The sequence below is a fragment of the Scomber japonicus genome, chromosome 20, assembly GCF_027409825.1.
Source record: "Scomber japonicus isolate fScoJap1 chromosome 20, fScoJap1.pri, whole genome shotgun sequence".
NCBI classification, from domain to species: domain Eukaryota; kingdom Metazoa; phylum Chordata; class Actinopteri; order Scombriformes; family Scombridae; genus Scomber; species Scomber japonicus.
The window spans coordinates 26425920-26445801 of record NC_070597.1 but is presented as its reverse complement, the minus strand read 5'-3'; the positions used below and the strand labels follow the sequence as shown (position 1 = coordinate 26445801).

The following is a 19882-nucleotide window of genomic DNA, read 5'->3' as shown; positions in this document are numbered from 1 at the left end:
TCTTTGATTAAATGAAACTTGATACACAAATTGTCCATGTGCACAACATATATGAAGCATGACACCGTCAGCACCACCTTGTAGCTATTGAAACTCCACTCACTCAGTTAAATTGTTCAGATGAGGATGATGAAGCATTTCTTACAATTTCACCTGCAGATAAAATACATGCTGCTGGAGGATCAGCTGGCAGCAGCTGTGAGCAGCATTTTTCTTCAGTAAATGCTATGCTAGTTAATCTATGTTATCTTCACTCTTTTATTATTATTTATTATTATTTATTATAACGTCCATTTTTCAGTGGCTAGCTATCTTGTTTTCTGACTGTACTCACGTCAGCTCATGAAAGTGAATGTCGCCACCTGCTGGTGTAGCTGGTAACTGCACCTCACATTTGTCGACCCCCCCGCCCCCCTGCAGATCAGCTGCAACAATAAAAATCCACAGAGGAGGGAAGTCACTATGTCACGTGGAGATAACTACAGTAGGTCAAATAGTAACATTAATGTTTAACACTGTACATATTCCCTATATACAATAATACAATCCATATCCTTCATGTTTCACCTCATTAACCAGAGGATACCAATGCTTTGATTCATTTAGTCCTCCATCAGTTCCATTGTAAGTTTATTATGAAGGGATCTTCTAATGGTCAGTATGAACAAGAGGAATGGTTACAGCAAGAAATACAGATTTTAATGTTCATTTCAGCTCCCAACTGTTGGTTTAAGACAGACTTGAAAAACTGTGAATCCGTCCTTTAATGGTTGGTCACAGTCTCCTTTGACTAAATGTAGTACTTTGAGGTATCATAACACTTCCCATAGTAAAATTTGATTTGTATTTGTTTGACATGTGTTTCCTAACACGCACACAATAGCCTACAGTAAGTAGTATGTGAATATATATATGAAATATAAAGTTTTAGATTTTGTAATGTAATGTAATGTAATATTTTATAGTATTGTTATAGACTATTATTGTTATTTATGAGCTTCTGTGATAAAACTATAGGATATTAGGACTCACAGAAAGAGTCATTTATTTAATTGTGTGAGTAAAAGAACACTGAAATGGCACCAAAACCTGTCAGGTTCACACTGAGGATTTCTGGATTGTTCTGCAGCTCCCTCTGCTGGTGAAGTCTCAGTACTGCATATAGGTGCAGTTTCAATTCAAACCTGAGAGTGGCGCAGTGAGACCGTTATTGTTGAAATGGTTTTTGTTTTTTAGTCACACACATTTCACACAGTTCACTTATTGGCTTTGTGTTCTCTAACTGAAGTCATTCCAGTAATGAAACAATGCTCTGTGAGCTTCAGGCTTTTTACATGTAAATGTAGCAGAATGTACTTTTATGTTTTTGAATGTAAATTTAACAGTAGTGTGTAAATATGTGCTATAAATACACAGAACATTTGTGGGTGTTGAGTTTGAGAGGATTTTTTACAGATAAGGTCATTGTGTTGAAAAATGATCCACAGTTTAGTCCACAATGACTTCTGCTGCTGATCACTGAAGTTTCTAAGAAGAGTAATGTGAGTTAGAAACTATAAATAAAAGACATTGTTCTGTTGGCTTTTGTATCAGAAAGTTTCTTTTTCTTTTTTCAGTGTGAGCAATGTGGAGCAGCACTGTATCACACTGCTTTACCTCAGGAGTGAGTCAGAGTGGAACATCTGAAGATACATGACTTTTTCTGTCCGTCTATAACCAACAGTGTTCAGAGTTGAGATGAAATGCAGTTACTTGATCTTTAGAAGGCTTTTGGTTCAGCTGACATGAAGAGGAGAGAGAGTTTGAACATTGGGATGTATCATTCTAAATGATATCAGAAATATGACAGAGATTCAGAAATCACAGCTGCAGCTTTTTTGGGATTTTTCAAAAGACAAATAAGTGAAGTGGTGAATGGCACAGAAGTAAAACCTCATCAAATAATATGTATTTTTCTACTTCTCATCACTTGCTTCATCAACCAGCACTATGACCGCTGGGACAACATGTAAAGAGTGTAGAATATAGAGACATGTAGCGAAACCTATTCACACTGCAGTTCATGGACACACTACATTTTGCATAGTGGTCCATCCATTTATCTTCAGCAGACTAGACAGTGTCTTTACAGATCTACCAAAGAGCTGATTCAGAAGTCCTCACTAAGACCAAGACAGTGGATCATATCACTCCAGGTCTCAAATCTTTCCCCAGGCTTCCTGTCTGTTGGTTTAAAGCACTGAATGGTTTAGGGTCAAAATACATTTTCTATCTTGTGCTACATGATGAAGCATGCAGACCTGTCAGGTGATCTGGAACAGGTCTGCTTTCTGTCCACAGAGTCCAAACTAAACATGGAGAAGCACTGTTCACTTTTTATGCTCCACATATCTGAAGAAACTCCCAGAAAACTCTCACTTCTTTTAAACACTGCTGGACACTGCTCTGTTTGCTGCTGCCTTTTATTAAACCAAAGTGTATATCTTACACTGCACTGTAACTTTTTATTGTCCTGTTTTTATGTCCTATTCTATTTCATTTTAATTCAATCTGCAATTCAACACTTTTAACCCTTTATAAGGAACTCATTGAAATACTTGGAAATCATTATTGGCTGTTTATTTTCAGTTTTTATGTTGCCAATAAACGTCAATGAAGTTACCATATATGGTTCCAGGCTGGTCTAGGGTAAAGTCTATATATAAAAAATCCACATGGTTCTTCAACCTCACAGAGAGGCCTGGGGAGGCTATTTTGAAGATGAAGATCGTGATAGATTGCTTTTACTTTCTGTCTTGATGCATTTTATGTTATATGTAAAGCACTTTGAATTACCTTGTTGAAATGTGCTATACAAATAAACATTCATTGCCTTGCCATCTTTTGGATCACTGTCAGGTGATCTCTGAGACAGATGTATCAACTAAGATAACATACATGCTTTTGATTAGTTTAGATTTGGGTTTGATTTCTGTTCCTTTTGTTCATCAGTTAAGCAGGATGCTTGTGTCAAGTCACATGACCAAATTCCAGACTGACTTTTCTTCCAAAATCTTTCTATGACTGGGCAGCTCCTGTACATGTTCTCTTATTTCATGATGGATGATGTGATTCCCCACAATGACCTGATCATGTATCAATAATCTGATCACCCTGATGGAACATCAGACACAATCTACCTTATTATGTCCACTTCATATCACTTCCTTTTGGAGAATTTATTTCTATAATGCACAAAATGTTCCTTGAGTCTCCTTTATTAGTACAGTGGAGGCTCATGCTTTAACAGAAATATATATTTATGGATTTGACTTCACTCTTTCCAGTACTTTCTTCAAAAGCTATAAAGAACATTTTCCAGCCAATGTTTGTCATGTAATACTAAATGGAATAAAAACCTGTTCAGCTCATTAAATAGCTTCCTCTCTGTACTGCAGGACTTCATTCAGAAAACACAACAACAAACCTTTGATAAATCCATTTTAATGGAAAATGTAAAACCCTTTTGAACTTCAATGTACAAAGCATGTAACACTTGCACTTTAAAATTTGAAATTGAAGCAAGCCATGTTTTAAAAAAATACCTCAGTGAATGTATATATGTATATATGTACACATTATAGTTAAGTTTTTCATTATTTTATCTTTTAACTTCAAAAGTTCACCATAGTAAATCTTAACAAAACAAAAAAAACAAGACAATTAATTATTTTCTTAAATAAATTACATCTTTTTTTTGTAAATGTCTCAATTTTACAGCGAATACTTTTTGTCATAAAATGTTGAAGTGTATAAGCCATTTTTGTTTTTTCTTTACATAATACAACTTTACAGTCTTATACAATACAAAATACAGTCTTTACAATAGTTTGGCAGTTCATCTTCAAAAAATGTATTTATGGCATGAGGACTGTAGCTCAACATTTCCCAAAGTTACAGGCATTAGCTGGTGTGTGTGTGTGTGTGTGTGTGTATGCATATGTATGTGTGTGTGTGTGTGTGCGTATGCGTATGTCTGTCTGTGTGTGTGTATGTGTGTCCTCCATCACAGTAGAGCCGTATTACAACTGAAAACCACATAGCAAAAAAAGACGAAAAAGAAAAAAAACTGTACAAGTCACATTTACATTAATGCTTTTTTTGTCTCAATAACATCTCATTTTCATAGTTATAAAATAAATACATCTTCACAGAGGAAATAAAACAATTTGTTCGTATGAAAAAGAAAATGAAGAACAAAACAGCAACAGACAGAACTAGAAAAGAAGGACGAGAACAGACAAATTACAGAAGGAGCAAATGAGGGAGCTGCAGAACTCTGAAACATCTGCCATTTATTTTGCATTTTTCCCTCAAATCTTTTATTTTTTTCTGGGTTTAATTTTTTTTTAAACATTAGAGATGCTGTTTGCTGGTGATGCGGTTGTGATCAGCAAAAAATCTTCTGTCCGAGACGTGTGTGTGTGTGTGTATGTGTATGTGTGGGCTGCTGCTGCTACAGACGAGGACTGAACCTGCTCATCCTTTCAATCCACAGCAGGTGACAGTGGAAGCAGCAGGGGTGGGAAGGAAGAGTGATTTGGGGTGGGGGTGGGGGGGTGGAGTAGGCTCAGTGTCTCCATCATCAAACCTGTGCACTTTTGCTTCCAGGACAGTCGACTTCATCTCAGCAGTCACACTAAAAGCAGTCAGTTAGTGGCTTTAAGCAGTCAGTCCAGCCTGGTTCTCCTGCTCCTGTGTTCCTCTCCTCTTGGCACTGAAGGTTTGGGGGGGGGGGGGTGTGTGATGATGATGATGATGATGATGATGATGATAATGTTGCGTGTGCCTCTTGGTGCTGGCCACCTGGATACGTGATCAGTTCACACACCGTGAGGTCCTCTGGGTCACATGACCAGCTCTGACCTGACCACCCTGATTAAAGGCGAGGGCAGGGGGGGGGGGGGGCTGATGGGAGCTGTGTCCCCTCTGTGGACGGTGTGGACGAGGTGGAGGCGCCGTCATGAGTTCTCTTCCTCGTCGTCTTCGTCGTTGGCGCTCCTCTTCAGGGAGCTCACCGCCTCCTTCACACAGTGATACAGGATGTTCTTCACCTGAGGACGACAAGTTACAAGCTTTACTACCCACACACACACACACACACACACACACACACACACAGCTAATGTCCTACAAGTTACAAGCTTTACTACACACACAGCTAATGTCCTACAAGTTACAAGCTTTACTACACACACACACAGCTAATGTCCTACTGATTATATTTATATTAACATGTTATTCTGACAGGTATTCAGTTACACACACCCTGTGATGTAGTACAGATGATGGTCTACATCAACACTAAAACTAAACTATCTGTAGAGATAAATACACTACAATATGAACACTAAACTAACAATATGAAGGAATTATTTTGTATTAGAGTTTCTTTAGCAGGACAGGATGTGAACTGGAGCCTGGATTGACACTGACTGCTGCAAATTAGATTCACTGCTGACACTGTGACCTACAGAGTCAATGACATCATCAGAGGAGCTGCTGATAAAGCACATGTACCAACTGATTCTTTATATAGATCTTCATTCCCCTAGTGTTCATTTCTAGTTACATATACATTTACTTTTCTTTGTATTTGTTACATGTACCCAGAATGTATATGGTTTTGCCCCTTTTATTGGTCAATAAGAAAAACACAAAAAAACATATACCAACAGATGTGTAGAGTCTTCAGATATTAACATTTAATGGGGTTACAGACTAATATGTACAAATGTACTGACACTGTCAGTTAACATGTTGTCTAAATGATCTAAACTGAGATAAAATAGTCTGTTTTTATTGAATCATTCTTTAGATCTGAGACTTAACATCATTTGAAAGGCACACACAGACAGTGTCTTTCCACACTCCCACAGCTCACTGCACACAGAAGAAAGAAACTCTCTGTAGGTGTCTGAGATGGAGGCGAGTTGAGGAATAGATCCAGAGAAAATATAAAACATTTACTACACTGTTCAAACTTTTAATAGGACACAGTGGGCTCCATCACTGTAGCAAGTAAAGAAGTTTTGGGGCCAGCAGGACTTCTGGAGAAGAAGAAAGCTGCTCAGAGAGCGTCACAGAGAAGGAAAATCTGCCATGAGAACATTTCTGCATCACTCAGGCTGTCGAGACAGAGGCCATGTGTTTGAGCCACTTCCAAATTGATAATAACCCCCCCCCCCACACAGCAGCCTGCCACAACACACACAAACACACACACACACACACACACACACACACACACACACACACACACACACACACACACACACACACACACACACACACACACACACACACTCTAACACATTAACACAGGCAGAAGATGGATGGTGACTCACACCTCATTTACAATGCTCTCTATGGGAGGATGAGTGTGTGGAGTGTATTCAGAGCAGAGGGACTCAATGTCCAGAGAACATCACTGAATGACTCACTCTGCCATTCTGTCTGTCCCTATTTTACACCCACACACATGCACACACACACCTACGCACACACAGATGTGTAAAGAACAGAGACAGGCAGGCTGTGCTGCAGGAAGGACAGAGACTGACTGAATGATAGATGATAGTTCAGTCATTCACACTGCTGAGTGCTACAGCAGGTATCTGGTCTGTTTAATTAAATCCTATCAGGAAGCTTCATTGAAAGTGAAGGTGTATTGCAGCTGTACCTGTAGTTTATCCTCATAGTTGACCTCCTCTCTGTTGGGTCTGAGCTCCTGGGTCAGGTTGAAGGAGTTGGCAACATGCTCAGGAGACACAAAGTCATTGATGACCTGAACACAGCTGTGGAGGTTCTGGACCTGAAACACAGGATGGACAGATGACGTGAGGACAAACATGTCAATCTACATTACATATCTAGTATTAAAAACAGGAATGACAGCATTAGGAAGTAGAGAAAAACAACCCTGTGTGAATGAAAATATATCAGAAATGTGAAAAACATTCAGTATGAACCCAGTGAAACATAAATGTATATAATGTGATATTTGTGACATCTGATGGTGCAAAAATGTGCTTATTTACATAAAGCTAAACACATCATGTGTCCTCTCACACATCAAATATGTTTCATTTACATGTTCAAATCAACAATGAGCAAATTAGGATTTGGTAACATACCATCAAATCTGAATCATTATGAATCTATTATAGTTTTATTTTTAACATTTATAAGATTCAGTTGAAATCTGCTGTCTGAATGCAGAAACACAGCAGCCTAACTCATTGTTCACCTGTAGCTCATAACATTAGAATATAGGAAAGCTTGAATTGTTAATATGATTTAATTGGAAGCTGAAATGTTGGCCTTTTTAAACACAGAAACACTGTGTTACAGAGTGATGTCATTCCACACTAATCAATCTTCCTGCTACAGAGAGTTCATTAACCAGACTGCAGCCAGAAATGTCATGTTGGTCTGTGGTGAAATGACCACTTCTGCTATAGTTGATTCAATCTGTCATGTTTCACCAGTGGGACATTTTAAGAGTCAGATAAATATGACAAGTATCTCTTTACTGCTACAGAAGAGTGCTGTGTGTGTTATATACCTGGTGCATGGCCCCTGCTGGTATTAGGACAGAGTCTCCCAGGAACTGAACTATGGTCCAGCCCTGCACCCCGTACTCATCCAGCAGCCGCTGACGCTGCTTCCTGCTCAGGTACCAGCCCTGCTCTCTGACTGGGTCCTGGTCTAATGACACATCCAATCCCTGCTCCTTACAGAGCTGAGGTGGAGGATGGTGAGGAGAGGAGAGGGTGGAGCAGAGAGGCAGTGGTTAGTGGGGTCAACATTGTGTACTGAGGTTCATCACATTGTCTCTGTGTGAGTTCTCACCTTGTGCAGGAAGTCTCGGACTTTGTCCATGTCTCTGTTGAGGTAGATGTGCCACAGCGCTCCTGGTGTCTCACTGGAGTCCTTCAGCCTCCTCCGAACCCCCTCATCTAGATCCTCCTCCTCCAAACGCTTCAACACTCCTGCACACACACACAAACTGGATTAGATTGACTCTTTTCAGTCACACTATCTAAAATCCTATTAGTTTTTAGTTTACGATGATATGAAACATCAATGAAAACCTGATTACTGACTATGTTTGAAACTATTTGACAGTATATTGATTATGTTACCAGTTTTGGACAGGACTCCATTGCCTTTGGCGACTCCAACATAGACCAGAACAGAGACAACATCTGAGACCTCCACATGGAGGTTGGCAGTGCCAAAGTCCTGGTCCTGAGATGCTGCCACACCTGCAGGAAGACAAACATGTGATTGATCAGGAGGAGGAAGGCTGATGATACTGTTTGAACTAGAAACATATGGATGAGAGAAGTATCCACTGCACATTAACAAGGTAAAGGTAGTGAGACAGAACATACAGCTGGTTTTAACCACATACACATCCAGAAACACACACAAACACACACACACACACACACACACACACATACTGAGGGAGAACCATGGTCCAATAATCTAAACTACCAACAGGTTAAACCAGTACCCAGATGTTTGTCAGTCAAAGCCAACACAGCTGGACTACAACAGATTCCATGTTAGTACACTAGTCTGATTCATTAAGCTCATTGTTTATCTATTCACTCTTTATTAGTAGATCTTTAAAAATTAAAGGGGTATTCCAACCTTTAAGTATCGCACTTAAATACATATAGAGGTCTTGTATTATCAAAATGAAAGCAGCATATACTGAGATATGCTAACTTTTAGTCCCTTATATAAGTGAAGCTTCCCATGATGGTCTCCCTTTCAAATCCAACATAAACCTGATACTATCACTGTCAGACAGTCACAGTTATTTTCTCAGACTTGACAGAGCTCCTCCAGAGCAGAGAAGACATTCTATATTATACTGGCCTCGCAGGCTGAGTAGTATTATCTGTGACCAGCACATTGAAATGTATGTGCACATTCAGTAGCATGTAGCAGGCTACTTTTGTTTTGTGGCTGAGATGAGGAATGTTTCTAGGTGAAATGAAATGTCTCCTGTTATGAATTCTCTCGTACCGTAGGCACAGCAGAGTCTCGGCCCCAAATCTGGCCTGACGAAGAAAGATGGCAGATGAGAGGCCAAGTTGAGGTTTCCCTCTGGATCAGAGTACTCTGGCAGGGGCAGGTTCTTCATCAAGTCATCATACCTGTGAACAAGAGTACTTACTTATTTTGCAGCATTTTTATGCATCTTATCCTACTCATGCAATGTATGTGTTTAGCAGGTTAAAGGTTTACATTTATGTTGTGAGTTGCTATGCATGAGATCCAACAGCACAAAGGAAACAGAGTGAAGCAGAGATACAGTAAAGTGTGTGTGTGTTTGTACCTTGAAGGCATGAGGGCCATGAACTCCTCTCCAGACGGCCAGTCCTTCAGTCTGTACACCATAGGTTCTCCATCCTTGGACTTGGGCCGCTCTGAACAGGTGAGAAGACTCAAGTTAGACTGAATAACAATTGCTGATCAATTGTTTCCTCTAATAAACCAAACAAGAACTCTGATCCAAGTATAGGTGAACTCACTGGTGATGTCCTCAAATCCATCCCAGAACTCCTTGATCCCAGAGTTGGACACCACCTGGTCTTTACAGTTGAGGAGGTCTCCCTGATGGTCTGCAAACTCCTGGTTGAAGGAGTCAGCCTTCCACAGACTGGCGTTGAGCCGCTTATGGATTCCTGACACCAACACAGGCTACACAACACAAAACCAATCAGATAGAATCAATAATGTTTCTCAAACTATTATTACTGCTGTGTTGTATAAGAATGATGTATACCTGTCCCTGTCTCCAGCACTCTCTGAACAGCTTCCAGTTGTTCTGGTTGCGGTGATCTTTGAGCCACAGCAACTCTCTGTTGTTTAACCAGCAGTGGGGAATGTCTGGATACTGATTGGTTGATTCCTCTGGCACCATTGCAGTGACGGGCCCTGACTTCTTCCTGTCTGGTTTGGTGTCCTCGGTAACAGCGGGGGCGGGGTTGTTGTTGTTGTTGTTGTTGCTCAGGGTGACTGGCTCTTGTTTGATTGACAGCTTGTTGGTGATGCTCTGGCGACTGGCAGGGATCTTATTCTCCACAACTGAAGCAATGATGTCATCGAGGATGTTGGGCATGGTCCGACCACCTTTCCCTGTCTGTAGAAAGAGAGAAAAACAATACTTCAGACTACATACAAATATAAAACACATTTCTTTCTGTTGACACTAACATGTTTATATCTTATATTCACTGGCTGCAAGAGACAATACATACAAAAATATATACAAGACTGCAGCACCCAGACTGATGTTGCTCCTTCAAATAAAATCAGCCATTTCTAAGCTAACGAGCTATAAAATGTGTCTACCTGTGAAGCAGTAGAGTAGACTGGTGCAAAGGCGATTCCTGCATCAGTAGAGCCCAGCTTCAGCTTCCCTGCAGTCGTGGTGAGCAGATCTCTGAGTGTGGAGCCCTGCTCTGTGCTGTTAGGCACCAGTGATGTAGTTTTACACTGCTGCAGGACCTCCAGGCTGTCCACCTCCTTGTCTTCCTTCACAGATTTACCCTGCAGCACTGACTCTTTGTTTTCTGTTAGAGAGATAAGAGGAGGTTACCATGTTATGAGATGAATGAGAGAATAGGCTCATTTAGAGATGCACTCAGTGAATGTAAGTTCTTGTTATTTTCACTTTCAACAAAATACATTTCCATCATTATTGCTATGTTATATTTTCATGTCTTAGGTAAAATAGGACATGATATTGTGTGATAGGAGCTGTTTTTTCTCCAAAAATGAGATAATAAATATACTCTCTCTGCTCTCTGAAACATGAATCACGGTTTAATCACATTTATTGATCAGTCAGATTGGTTCATAGACACTTTTTGTAAGTACATTTTCTTAGATCAGGTCAAAATTTACTCAGGGTGTAGAAGTTATACTGGTTCTTAACGTTCCCCCCTTACCTTTCTTTTCTTCCCTGGATTTCTGCTCTGCCAGGTCAGCCAGGAAGTGCAGAGGTGATTGGGACTCTGGTGGGGTGACAGGAGCACTTCCTGCGTCGCTGCCCGGGCTGCTTCCTCCTCCTCCTCCTCCGTTAGTTTCTGCCTTGGTTCCTACCTGATCACAGTTCTGCTGCTGGGAGCCCGGCTCAGGTTTCACCAGAGACAGTTTGTTGCTGTGGTTCAGAACATTTTGCAGTACCTGACACACAGAGGTTATATAACATTAACAAGCTGAACTAAGTCAGTGGAAGAGAGAGAAAAATCTGAATTTTACATTCAAATGGACAAACAATTGGACACAGGAAGTGAGCAGTGAGCAGTACCTGTGAGACTCCGTTGGTGACTGGCAGCTTGTTGAGGAGGTTCTGTTTGTTGGTGCAGGGACAGTGAGATTTGATGTTGTGTTTTTCCCTCAGTGAGTGCATGGAAGACACCAACTCAGTCAGCACTGTAACATCACAAATAACGCAGCAGTTAGAACAGTGAAGGAAGGAAAAAACATTTAAACTGGAATTTTATTACAAAACACAGTAATGTAGTGTGTGCGTGTTCAGGAAGTGTTAAAACAAAGCAGCTGAGAGATAAAGAGATGCCTGTGGAATGCAGACATGGTGTAAACAGAGAGATGAGCAGACAGTAGTGTGGAAGTGTACCTGTGCCAGGAATGATCTGTGTTGGCATCAGGTGTTTGTGATCGTGGGGTTGACCTTTCACACACTTCAGCCAGCCGTATAGTTCTTTATCTGCTCAGAGAAAGAGAGATATAGGTCAGTTACTGTAGTAGTACATACTATACAATAAGTACACACACAATTATCTGCAGTTTCCAATTCACTGGATGTTAGTATTTGATGAAGTATTTGTTGGGTCATCTTCAGGCTCATTTATGATAGATATAATAAATAGAATGCAGTGAGTGTTGCTGGCTCAGAAGGTCAGACCCTCTCTGAAATAAAAAGGAAGTACATAAAAGTAGAATGGGTGGGGGAAAGGAGACACTGGAGCTTAATTGATAAATAGATTCTGATAAGCTTTACACTTTATCCAGCAATGTATCACATCCACATGGTGGCACACAGCAGTGGTGTTTGGCTCAAAAGCCTGTGAAGAGTTTTTTGCAGCAACAGATATTTCTGTTTTACTTATTTAAAATCATGTTTCCTCATTTAATGTATGTTTTTTGCAATTTAACTTTTCATATAGCACGTGTGAGGTAATATTTTTATTTATTTTATCAATTTCAAATTGTTCCTTGCATTTCATCATCCTCCCATTGAAGTCACAGTTTGTCATTTCTCCAGTTTCTGTGTGTATTCATGGGTCAGAGAGTCTGTAGAGGATGCCACATTCTCCCATTCAGTTTGTTTTTTAGAAATCCAGAGTTTGCTTAGAAAGTGTGTGTGTGTGTTATAAATGAAGCCTCGGGTCAGCGGCTCTCTGAGATACCAGAGCGTGCTGCCTGTCTGGCCTTTTATTTGGCTTCTAACTGCACAAACATACACACAGCTGACCTTTTGAGCTCCTTCTCTCCTTGGCCTTGTAGCAGTCCAGACAGACAACAAAGCCACATTTCTGACAGACCCAGTGGATGTTGAAGAGTGTTGCCTCGCAGGCGTCGCACATCTCCCTCACCCCCCTCACCGCTCGCTTCCACACCAGCTTGGCTGATAACACAAACAGAATGGATTCCAGTTAAAAAACACACAGTGAAAGTTGTATAATCAAATGTCAGGCTTTTATTTATTTATTTGATAACTTACCATCCTTTTTGACCCAGGTGGCTGCATTATTCTCTGTCACAACCATCTGACAGAACTTGTCTCCAATGAAGCTGAGGATATACTTGGCTGTGGTGTGGTCCAGGTGGCTCTCATCTAAAGCCCCGGGTACCCACAGAGACAGAGCCTCATCATCGAACTGGTCCGGAGTGGAGAAGCCATCCATCCGGATCACTCCGTTTTTACTGTAGGAAAGCCTGAATGAGAGAAAACTGCTTATTAACACACATTTTGTGCAGTTATGATAAATGATGCACATCTCCATGACCACTGTGGACAACCACATGATTCATTGTCCTTAGCAATGATAATTGTGCCACACATCTTACTTGAATTCTAGCTGATGCCAACACAGCTAGGATCACTTTTTCTTCACAGTGTGTAGATATACATCACCACTCTGAAGTAGTCTGATACAGATTATAGTGACTTATCTGACAAAACTTGCAGAAAAATGCACACTATTGATTTTTTGCACCATATATTTTGTATGGAGAGGTGAGCCACTTTACACATTACAGCTACTGTACATCACAAGGTACCATACAGACACATCAATCCTCACTGCTACTGCACATTCATACCACTGACAGCTACATTACTACAAGTTTCCTCTCCATCCTGATGTAGCTGTATATTACCAATGCTTACAATGATGTAAATATACAGAGTTGTAAATGAGGTATTCATATTACTGGATAAAATGACAAAATGTGGTCCTGTACTTCATTTTTCACTGACACTGATATAATGGCTCACTATATGAAGAAGAGCATTATCTGAATAAGCCTTCCTTCTGTTAAATCACTCTGTCGTCTGTGTCCTGAAGTAACCCAGTCAGCTCAGGTAAGTGTTTATGAAATCCCCAGTCTACTGGGTCAGACAGGGAGGGGGTGAGATAAGGTGAGAGAGGAAGAATTAGACACGGAGATGCAGAGAGAAGAGAGAGAGAGAGAGAGAGAGAGAGAGAGGGAGAGAGGGAGAGAGGGAGAGAGAGAGAGAGAGAGAGAGAGAGAGAGACAGAGAGAGAGAGAGAGAGAGAGAGAGAGAGAGAGAGAGAGAGAGGGAGAGAGAGAGAGAGAGAGAGATTGCAGCAGCAGCAGTTCTGCAGTGAGTCAGTGAGGAAAAGATTATAGAGCAGAAAATCCTCTTTGGCAGATTTACCCTGTTAGACCCCAGACTGCAGCTGCTGCTTATCCAACTCCTGTGTGTGTGTGTGTGTGTGTGTGTGTGTGTAATGTGCATGTAATGTGTGTTTGAGACAGAAACAGGGAGACAGTACATACTGCATATGAATAATAATCTAGATGTTGTAGTTAGAGCAGGATTCTTGCCTAATAACACACTTTCTTTTTTTCTCTCCTGCTCTTTCTATTGGTGATGTTCTGCTTTAAGCCTCATGAACAAGAGTTTGAAGGCTTCCTCTATTTGCAAACAATTATAATCAATGTAAATATATGACATGTGCATATGTGCATCATGGAGGTTAGTCCTTCAGGTGCAAGGTAGGACCGAAGCAACCACAGATGTGGGTTTGAGAAGGAATTGGAGGAAAGTGCTAATGATAGCTATAGCTATGTAAGGTTTCAGGACCCCCACCACCATCACCTTAATGTTGAAGGTTGGATGGGTGCAATCACAAGTGTATTAATGTCAGACAATTGCTACAGGTGGTAGAAGAAATAAAGAAAGACAAGAAGACAAATGTAAAATAGGTGATTATCTTTACCGTCTGAAATAGTAGAAGCGACAGAAGACGGGAGAGTGGGCCGGCTCCTCGCCCTTCTTGCTGCGGACCACTCTGCACTCACGGCACTTCTGCAGGTTAGGTCCAATTTCTGAGCATGAGTCATCCTGCAGGAAGGACTCCCCTGTCTGCTTCAGCTTCTTCACCTTCCTCCAGTCCTTCAGGACAGAGCGAGGGATCCCATCTGGAAGAGTGCATTATTATTGAGTCATCAACAACACCTACAGTTCATCAGGAGATTCATTAAGAGCAGCTCATATTATCAGAGTCAAAGATATGAAAGCATGACTCTAGTGTTCTCAGCTCTCTCACAGGCTGGCTGCATCATTCATACATTTGAAAACACTGAAAACTATTTGCAGCTGAAGGACTGTTTATTTCATTACGTTACCATTGTTGTAAAATAGAGCCTGACCAATACTGGATTTTTGGGGCCAATGCTGATACTGATATTAGGGAATAAAACAATTCTGATTGATATATTGGCCGATAATTTTAATATACAGAATATGTACATACACGTCCTTTTTCTCCAAATGCAGTTATCAAACACTTGTGGCAAAGATATATAATGGAGGCTGTGATATTCTATAGTTAAACAATAAACTTTAAATCAGTGGTCTGAAACAGCAAACCTCACTGGGAGTTTAATATTAAATTTGAAAAATCATTAAATATACATAAAACGCTGCCTATCTATCAGCAAATATTGGATGGTATAATCACTGATACCGATATATCTGTTATAGACCAATATCGGCCAATAATATCAGTTGACCAATATATCAGTCGGGCTCTATTGTAAAACATTTATTTTCACAATACGCTATGTTACTGAAATAATATGCATTTTTCTTTTGACTTGTGAGTAAATAGCAGCTTCATTCTACAGTTCTGATTTGTGGATTTAATAGAATAAAATTAGATTATAATGATGACCTGCTAACATAAAGAAGTAATCCATTACTTACTTTATTCTGATATATTTAGTTCAAACTACAGGAAATATGGATTTACAGAAACCTTTCTGCTAAAATGTTAATGTTTGATTAATTGGTCTGAAATCCAGAACGTTTTCAGATAACCTTTAATTGAACTATTAAGCCTTAAATATAGTTTTCTGAATGGTGCATGATGTATCTAACCACTGTGAATGATGTCATGTGACAGTACAATATTAATGGGATCAGTGAAGGAGCTAAATATCCATATAATGCTTTAGACTGAGTGATCTAGTAATTACAAACCTAACTAAACAGACACATTTGACCACTGTAGCAGCCACATCTGTACACAGCTGTCTATGTTTTAATCCTGCTGTCTGGGAAAGTATTTATTGCTACAGTAAATGTCTACAGTAAGAGACTTACTGCTGCTGGCCAGTTTGAGTTTGGTCTTCTCTCTGGCTGATCTGAAGATGCCGTTAGGTTTCAGCTCATCTTCATCTTTATCATTGTCTCCTTTCTTCTTGGCCATGTCATTCTGCTTCTTCTTGTAGGTGGGTTTAGGCTGACGCTTGGCTCTGCCCTCCATCTTGCTCTCGCTGGCGTCGGAGTCGTCTCCTCCACTCTCTGAACCGGACTCGTATATCCGTTTGTTCCCTCGCCTCAACGCTGGAGCTGCTTTCCTCTCCTCCCCTCCCGCTGATCCTCCCATCTTCTCCTCTTGCTGCCTCTCTCTTTCCGCTTTGTTTCCCATTTCTTTGCTGAGCTCCACCTCGCTGGATGTGGACGCGCTGAGATTGACTGTGCAGGGTTTGATCATCTCAGACATGGCTGTGGTGGTGCTTGTGTTACTAATGGTGGTGGTGGTGGTGATGGTGGTGGTGGTGGTGCTGGGTAACTTCTCTGGTTTAGTGCTAGTGGAGCTTGTAGTAGCAGTTGTGTTCTTGTCTTCCTCTGAGTGGCGGGTGAGCCAAGCTTTCTTCAGCTTGTGGTAGTTACTGGGCTGCCCGCTGCTAGTCGAGGCAGGTCCAGACGACTGGCCGTTTGGTAGAGGACTGGACTTGCCTGGTGTTGTCCTTCCGCTTGTTGAGCTGTTACTACTGCTGTCCACCGACGATGTGGAGGCTTGGCTGGAAGAGGGTGGAGGAGGGGAGCTTTGAATGGGACTTTTGTCCACTAGATCCACAGTTAGGGAGTTTCCAGTTGTGACGGATGTGGGAGCAGTGGGGAAGTTGCTTCTGGACTGGGCTGCGGCCAAGGCGGCTTTGTGCTTCTTGAGGTGAACAAAAGAAGGGGAGTAAGGCTGACTGGAGCCAGAAATGGAGCAAGGTGTTGGGGTGAGGCTTGGGCTGGGTTGGGGTGTCCCTGCTGGACTAGGGGGAGGCAAAGACCCCCCTGGAGATGTGGTACGTGACCCTAAGCCTTCCTGGTGCTCTACTGATCCTGAGTGGCTCAGCACCCGGCTAACAAAGCCAGTTTTATGAGTTGAAATCTCGCCCCGAGGTGAGAGCGAGTAGCCCAGCTCAGGGGTGACTGCCCCGCTTTTACACTGCATGCCAAAAGCTGAGGACACAGCAGTCCTGTACACAGAGTTTGTGGTATTGGCTCCTATAATTCCCTGCATGCCACGCATAGAAGTCTTTTTATACTGGAGACACATGTCGTCCAGGTTAGAGTTGGGTTGGATGACTCGACCGGCTCCAAGCTCTCGAACACCATCGCCTACTCTGAGACATTCCCCCTGAAGCTTGGCTGGGTAGAACCTCCCCTGCAGGAGGTCTTTATGGATGATAGCACCAGATTTGTTAGCACCAACAGGACTGTCATACTTAATGGATGTCGATGGACGCACAATGACCGACGCCATCGCGGCCTGGGGCTTAACCCTCGTCACTCCTTTCTCTCCGCAGAACAAGCTTCCTCTTTCCTGAATCATCTCTCCACCTCTCCACCCATCTGATGAAGTCATAATCTCCCCGCTGATAGCTGAGGCTACGGAGGCTACAGAGGCGGCGGCGGCGGCAGCGGCAGCGGCAGCGTTTCCATGGCCTTTGACGTCCCTGAGTTCTGGTAGTAGCGTCGGGGGCTTCTGCTGTTCCGCTGATGTTTTACTACCCGCTGCCGCTAAGCTTACTGGCTGTATGGGTGTGAGGGTTGGTGGAGAGAGGCGTCCGTAACCCGCTCTCTCTCTCTCCCTCTCCCTCTCCTTCTCTCGCTCCGCAGCCTCTTTGCGTTCCAGCGCGTGTTGAGTGGGCGGATGGAAGACGGGCGCTCGGTGAAGAGAAGGCATTGCCCTGAGGTGATGTTGCTGCTGCTGCTGATGCTGCTGCTGTTGTTGTTGCTGCTGCTGCTGCTGTTGGTGTTGGTGGTGTTGGTGGTGGTGGTGGTGATGATGCTGATGCTGGTGATGGTGGTGGTGGTTGGGGGCTGCTGAGGAAACAGAGGATGTAGAAGAGGAGGAAGGGGAAATGGCAGGGCTGCGGCGATCTATCCTGTCCATACCTGTGTGGTGCTGATGCTGCTGGACTAGTGTGACCTGCTGGTTGAGCTGCTCTGTGATCTTCCCCGCTAAACCCTCCCCTCCCTCTGGCTGGTGCTTGATGAGAGGAGGGGGCTTGGAGAGGGAGGCTTTGGAGCTGTAGTTGCCGAGGGAGAGAGGACCCTGGCTTGGCACGGCAGCTCCGACACTGGCCACGACCCCTGCCGCAGATACTTTCTCATAGTAAGAGCTGAGTTCCTTGGAGGGGTACAGTCTTGGGGGCTCGTTTACCACACTGTTGGAAAGAGTGGTGAAGTAGTTGCTCTTTTCTGATGGGATAACATGAGGGTGGGTGTGGCCTGCCTTGGGGCTGGGGGAGGCGAGAGCTGGTATCCGTACAGGGAAGGCAGGATCTCGACTTCTCTCTCTGTCCCTGTCCATAATGGGATCACTGGAGCGCTGGATTTTAGCGGTGAAGGGAGCGACCTCGATGCTCTCCTTCAGGATTTGCCTATTCTCCTCTTTGTATTTACTGGCTCTGTCTGCTGCCTGAACTGCATCCTGGGAAAGAGAATGGAAACAATGTAAAAGACAAAATGTTTTTAGGTTATTTTAGATTTGCAAAAATAAACAGCAAATTCTAGGTTGAAAATGATGCAGCCAAGAACCACAGGCCCATATCACAAGTCCTTCCAAACATTTCCTGATTGTCTAACGTGAAATATCAGCAAATTAGAATTGTCCATCTCCAGTTTGATGAGATGATCACTATGACCAGAAAGGCTGCTGAACATTCCTACTGTAAGCACCAAATATTATTCACTCTATATGCTTTTATTGTATATATTTTATATATTTTAGTGACTTCTCTACAGATGACAGTCAAATCAAATTTTATGCTTTAACTCCTACAATTCCAGACATTTTTAGACCTTAAATCAGAAACTACATTAAGACATTTTGAGGATCCACAGACAGCAGCATAACCAGATATCTTTTTCCGCGTCAAAACACGGTGCCTACATTACCCATAATGCAACTCGACTTGTATTTGGGTGAGTTCTGCTAGTAGTGGCTCAGGCAAGCCAAGAGAGAGTTGCTTCAGTGCAAAAATTCATAAGTTTAAATCTGTGAATTGCTGCTTGCAGCTTTATTTTGATTATTTGTGCAATATCAACTGACACAAGTGACTTCAGGTGATCCTGTTTTATTACATGACCTTAAAGTCCAGTCTTGAAGAGAGGCTGATAATCAAATGACCAAACAGTAAACCTGAGGCCATGCATTATTCTAGAGGAGAAGAATCCTGTTCACACAGTACTAAGAGGAAGGTAATGACAGTTCATTTTTACACCAGGACCTCAAGCAGGTTCATCCATACAGTGCAGATGTAACTTTATAATTAGTGCTAATATATATAATTAGTGTGTTATTAACACAGACAATAACAATGCCAATAATAATATTTGGGAAAATTTTTCCTTCAGCATTGGACAATTGTTATAAGAGCGACATGAGACCAGACTGCTGTGAGTTTTCAAAGTAGAGTAGCATACCTGTGCGTTTGCCAGGCGTGCCTTGCTGTGGGGGTCCAAATAGAGGCGGTGTAGGTGGACTTCTTTCCCTGTGGGGGTCCTACTCCTGTCCGTCTGCTCCTGTTTCAACTGAGCCAACGTCAGCGTCCTGATGGGATCAACAAAGCCTTTCTTATCCATTTCTCTGAAGACAGAAAAGTCAGACATTAAACAGAAATGTCTATACAGTATAGCATACAGTTAAATAGAATACATACAGTATGTTCAGCAGAAAATACTGCATTGATTCTTCACTTAATGGATACAGCAGGGCTCTGACCTAAACTCTATTTTCCATGACTTTCC

General features: G+C 42.1%; 1 protein-coding gene across 1 annotated transcript in view; it reads right to left on the bottom strand.

Moving 5' to 3' along the window:
* Positions 1–4776: 4776 nt before the first annotated feature.
* The window catches only part of jmjd1cb (jumonji domain containing 1Cb), a 120666-nt gene continuing 105560 nt past the window's right edge, over positions 4777–19882 (bottom strand). Inside the window, exons 14-31 of the mRNA XM_053340860.1 lie at positions 19559–19721; positions 15950–18563; positions 14562–14763; positions 12815–13029; positions 12566–12718; positions 11708–11797; positions 11378–11502; positions 11016–11253; positions 10417–10637; positions 9848–10204; positions 9594–9762; positions 9398–9488; positions 9085–9215; positions 8187–8309; positions 7894–8033; positions 7607–7783; positions 6722–6853; positions 4777–5093 (exon numbers count right to left, since the gene is read on the bottom strand). Coding sequence (XP_053196835.1) covers positions 5001–5093; positions 6722–6853; positions 7607–7783; positions 7894–8033; positions 8187–8309; positions 9085–9215; positions 9398–9488; positions 9594–9762; positions 9848–10204; positions 10417–10637; positions 11016–11253; positions 11378–11502; positions 11708–11797; positions 12566–12718; positions 12815–13029; positions 14562–14763; positions 15950–18563; positions 19559–19721 — 5434 coding nt within the window. The 3' untranslated portion in view covers positions 4777–5000. The remainder of the gene's footprint in view (positions 5094–6721; positions 6854–7606; positions 7784–7893; positions 8034–8186; positions 8310–9084; positions 9216–9397; positions 9489–9593; positions 9763–9847; positions 10205–10416; positions 10638–11015; positions 11254–11377; positions 11503–11707; positions 11798–12565; positions 12719–12814; positions 13030–14561; positions 14764–15949; positions 18564–19558; positions 19722–19882) is intronic.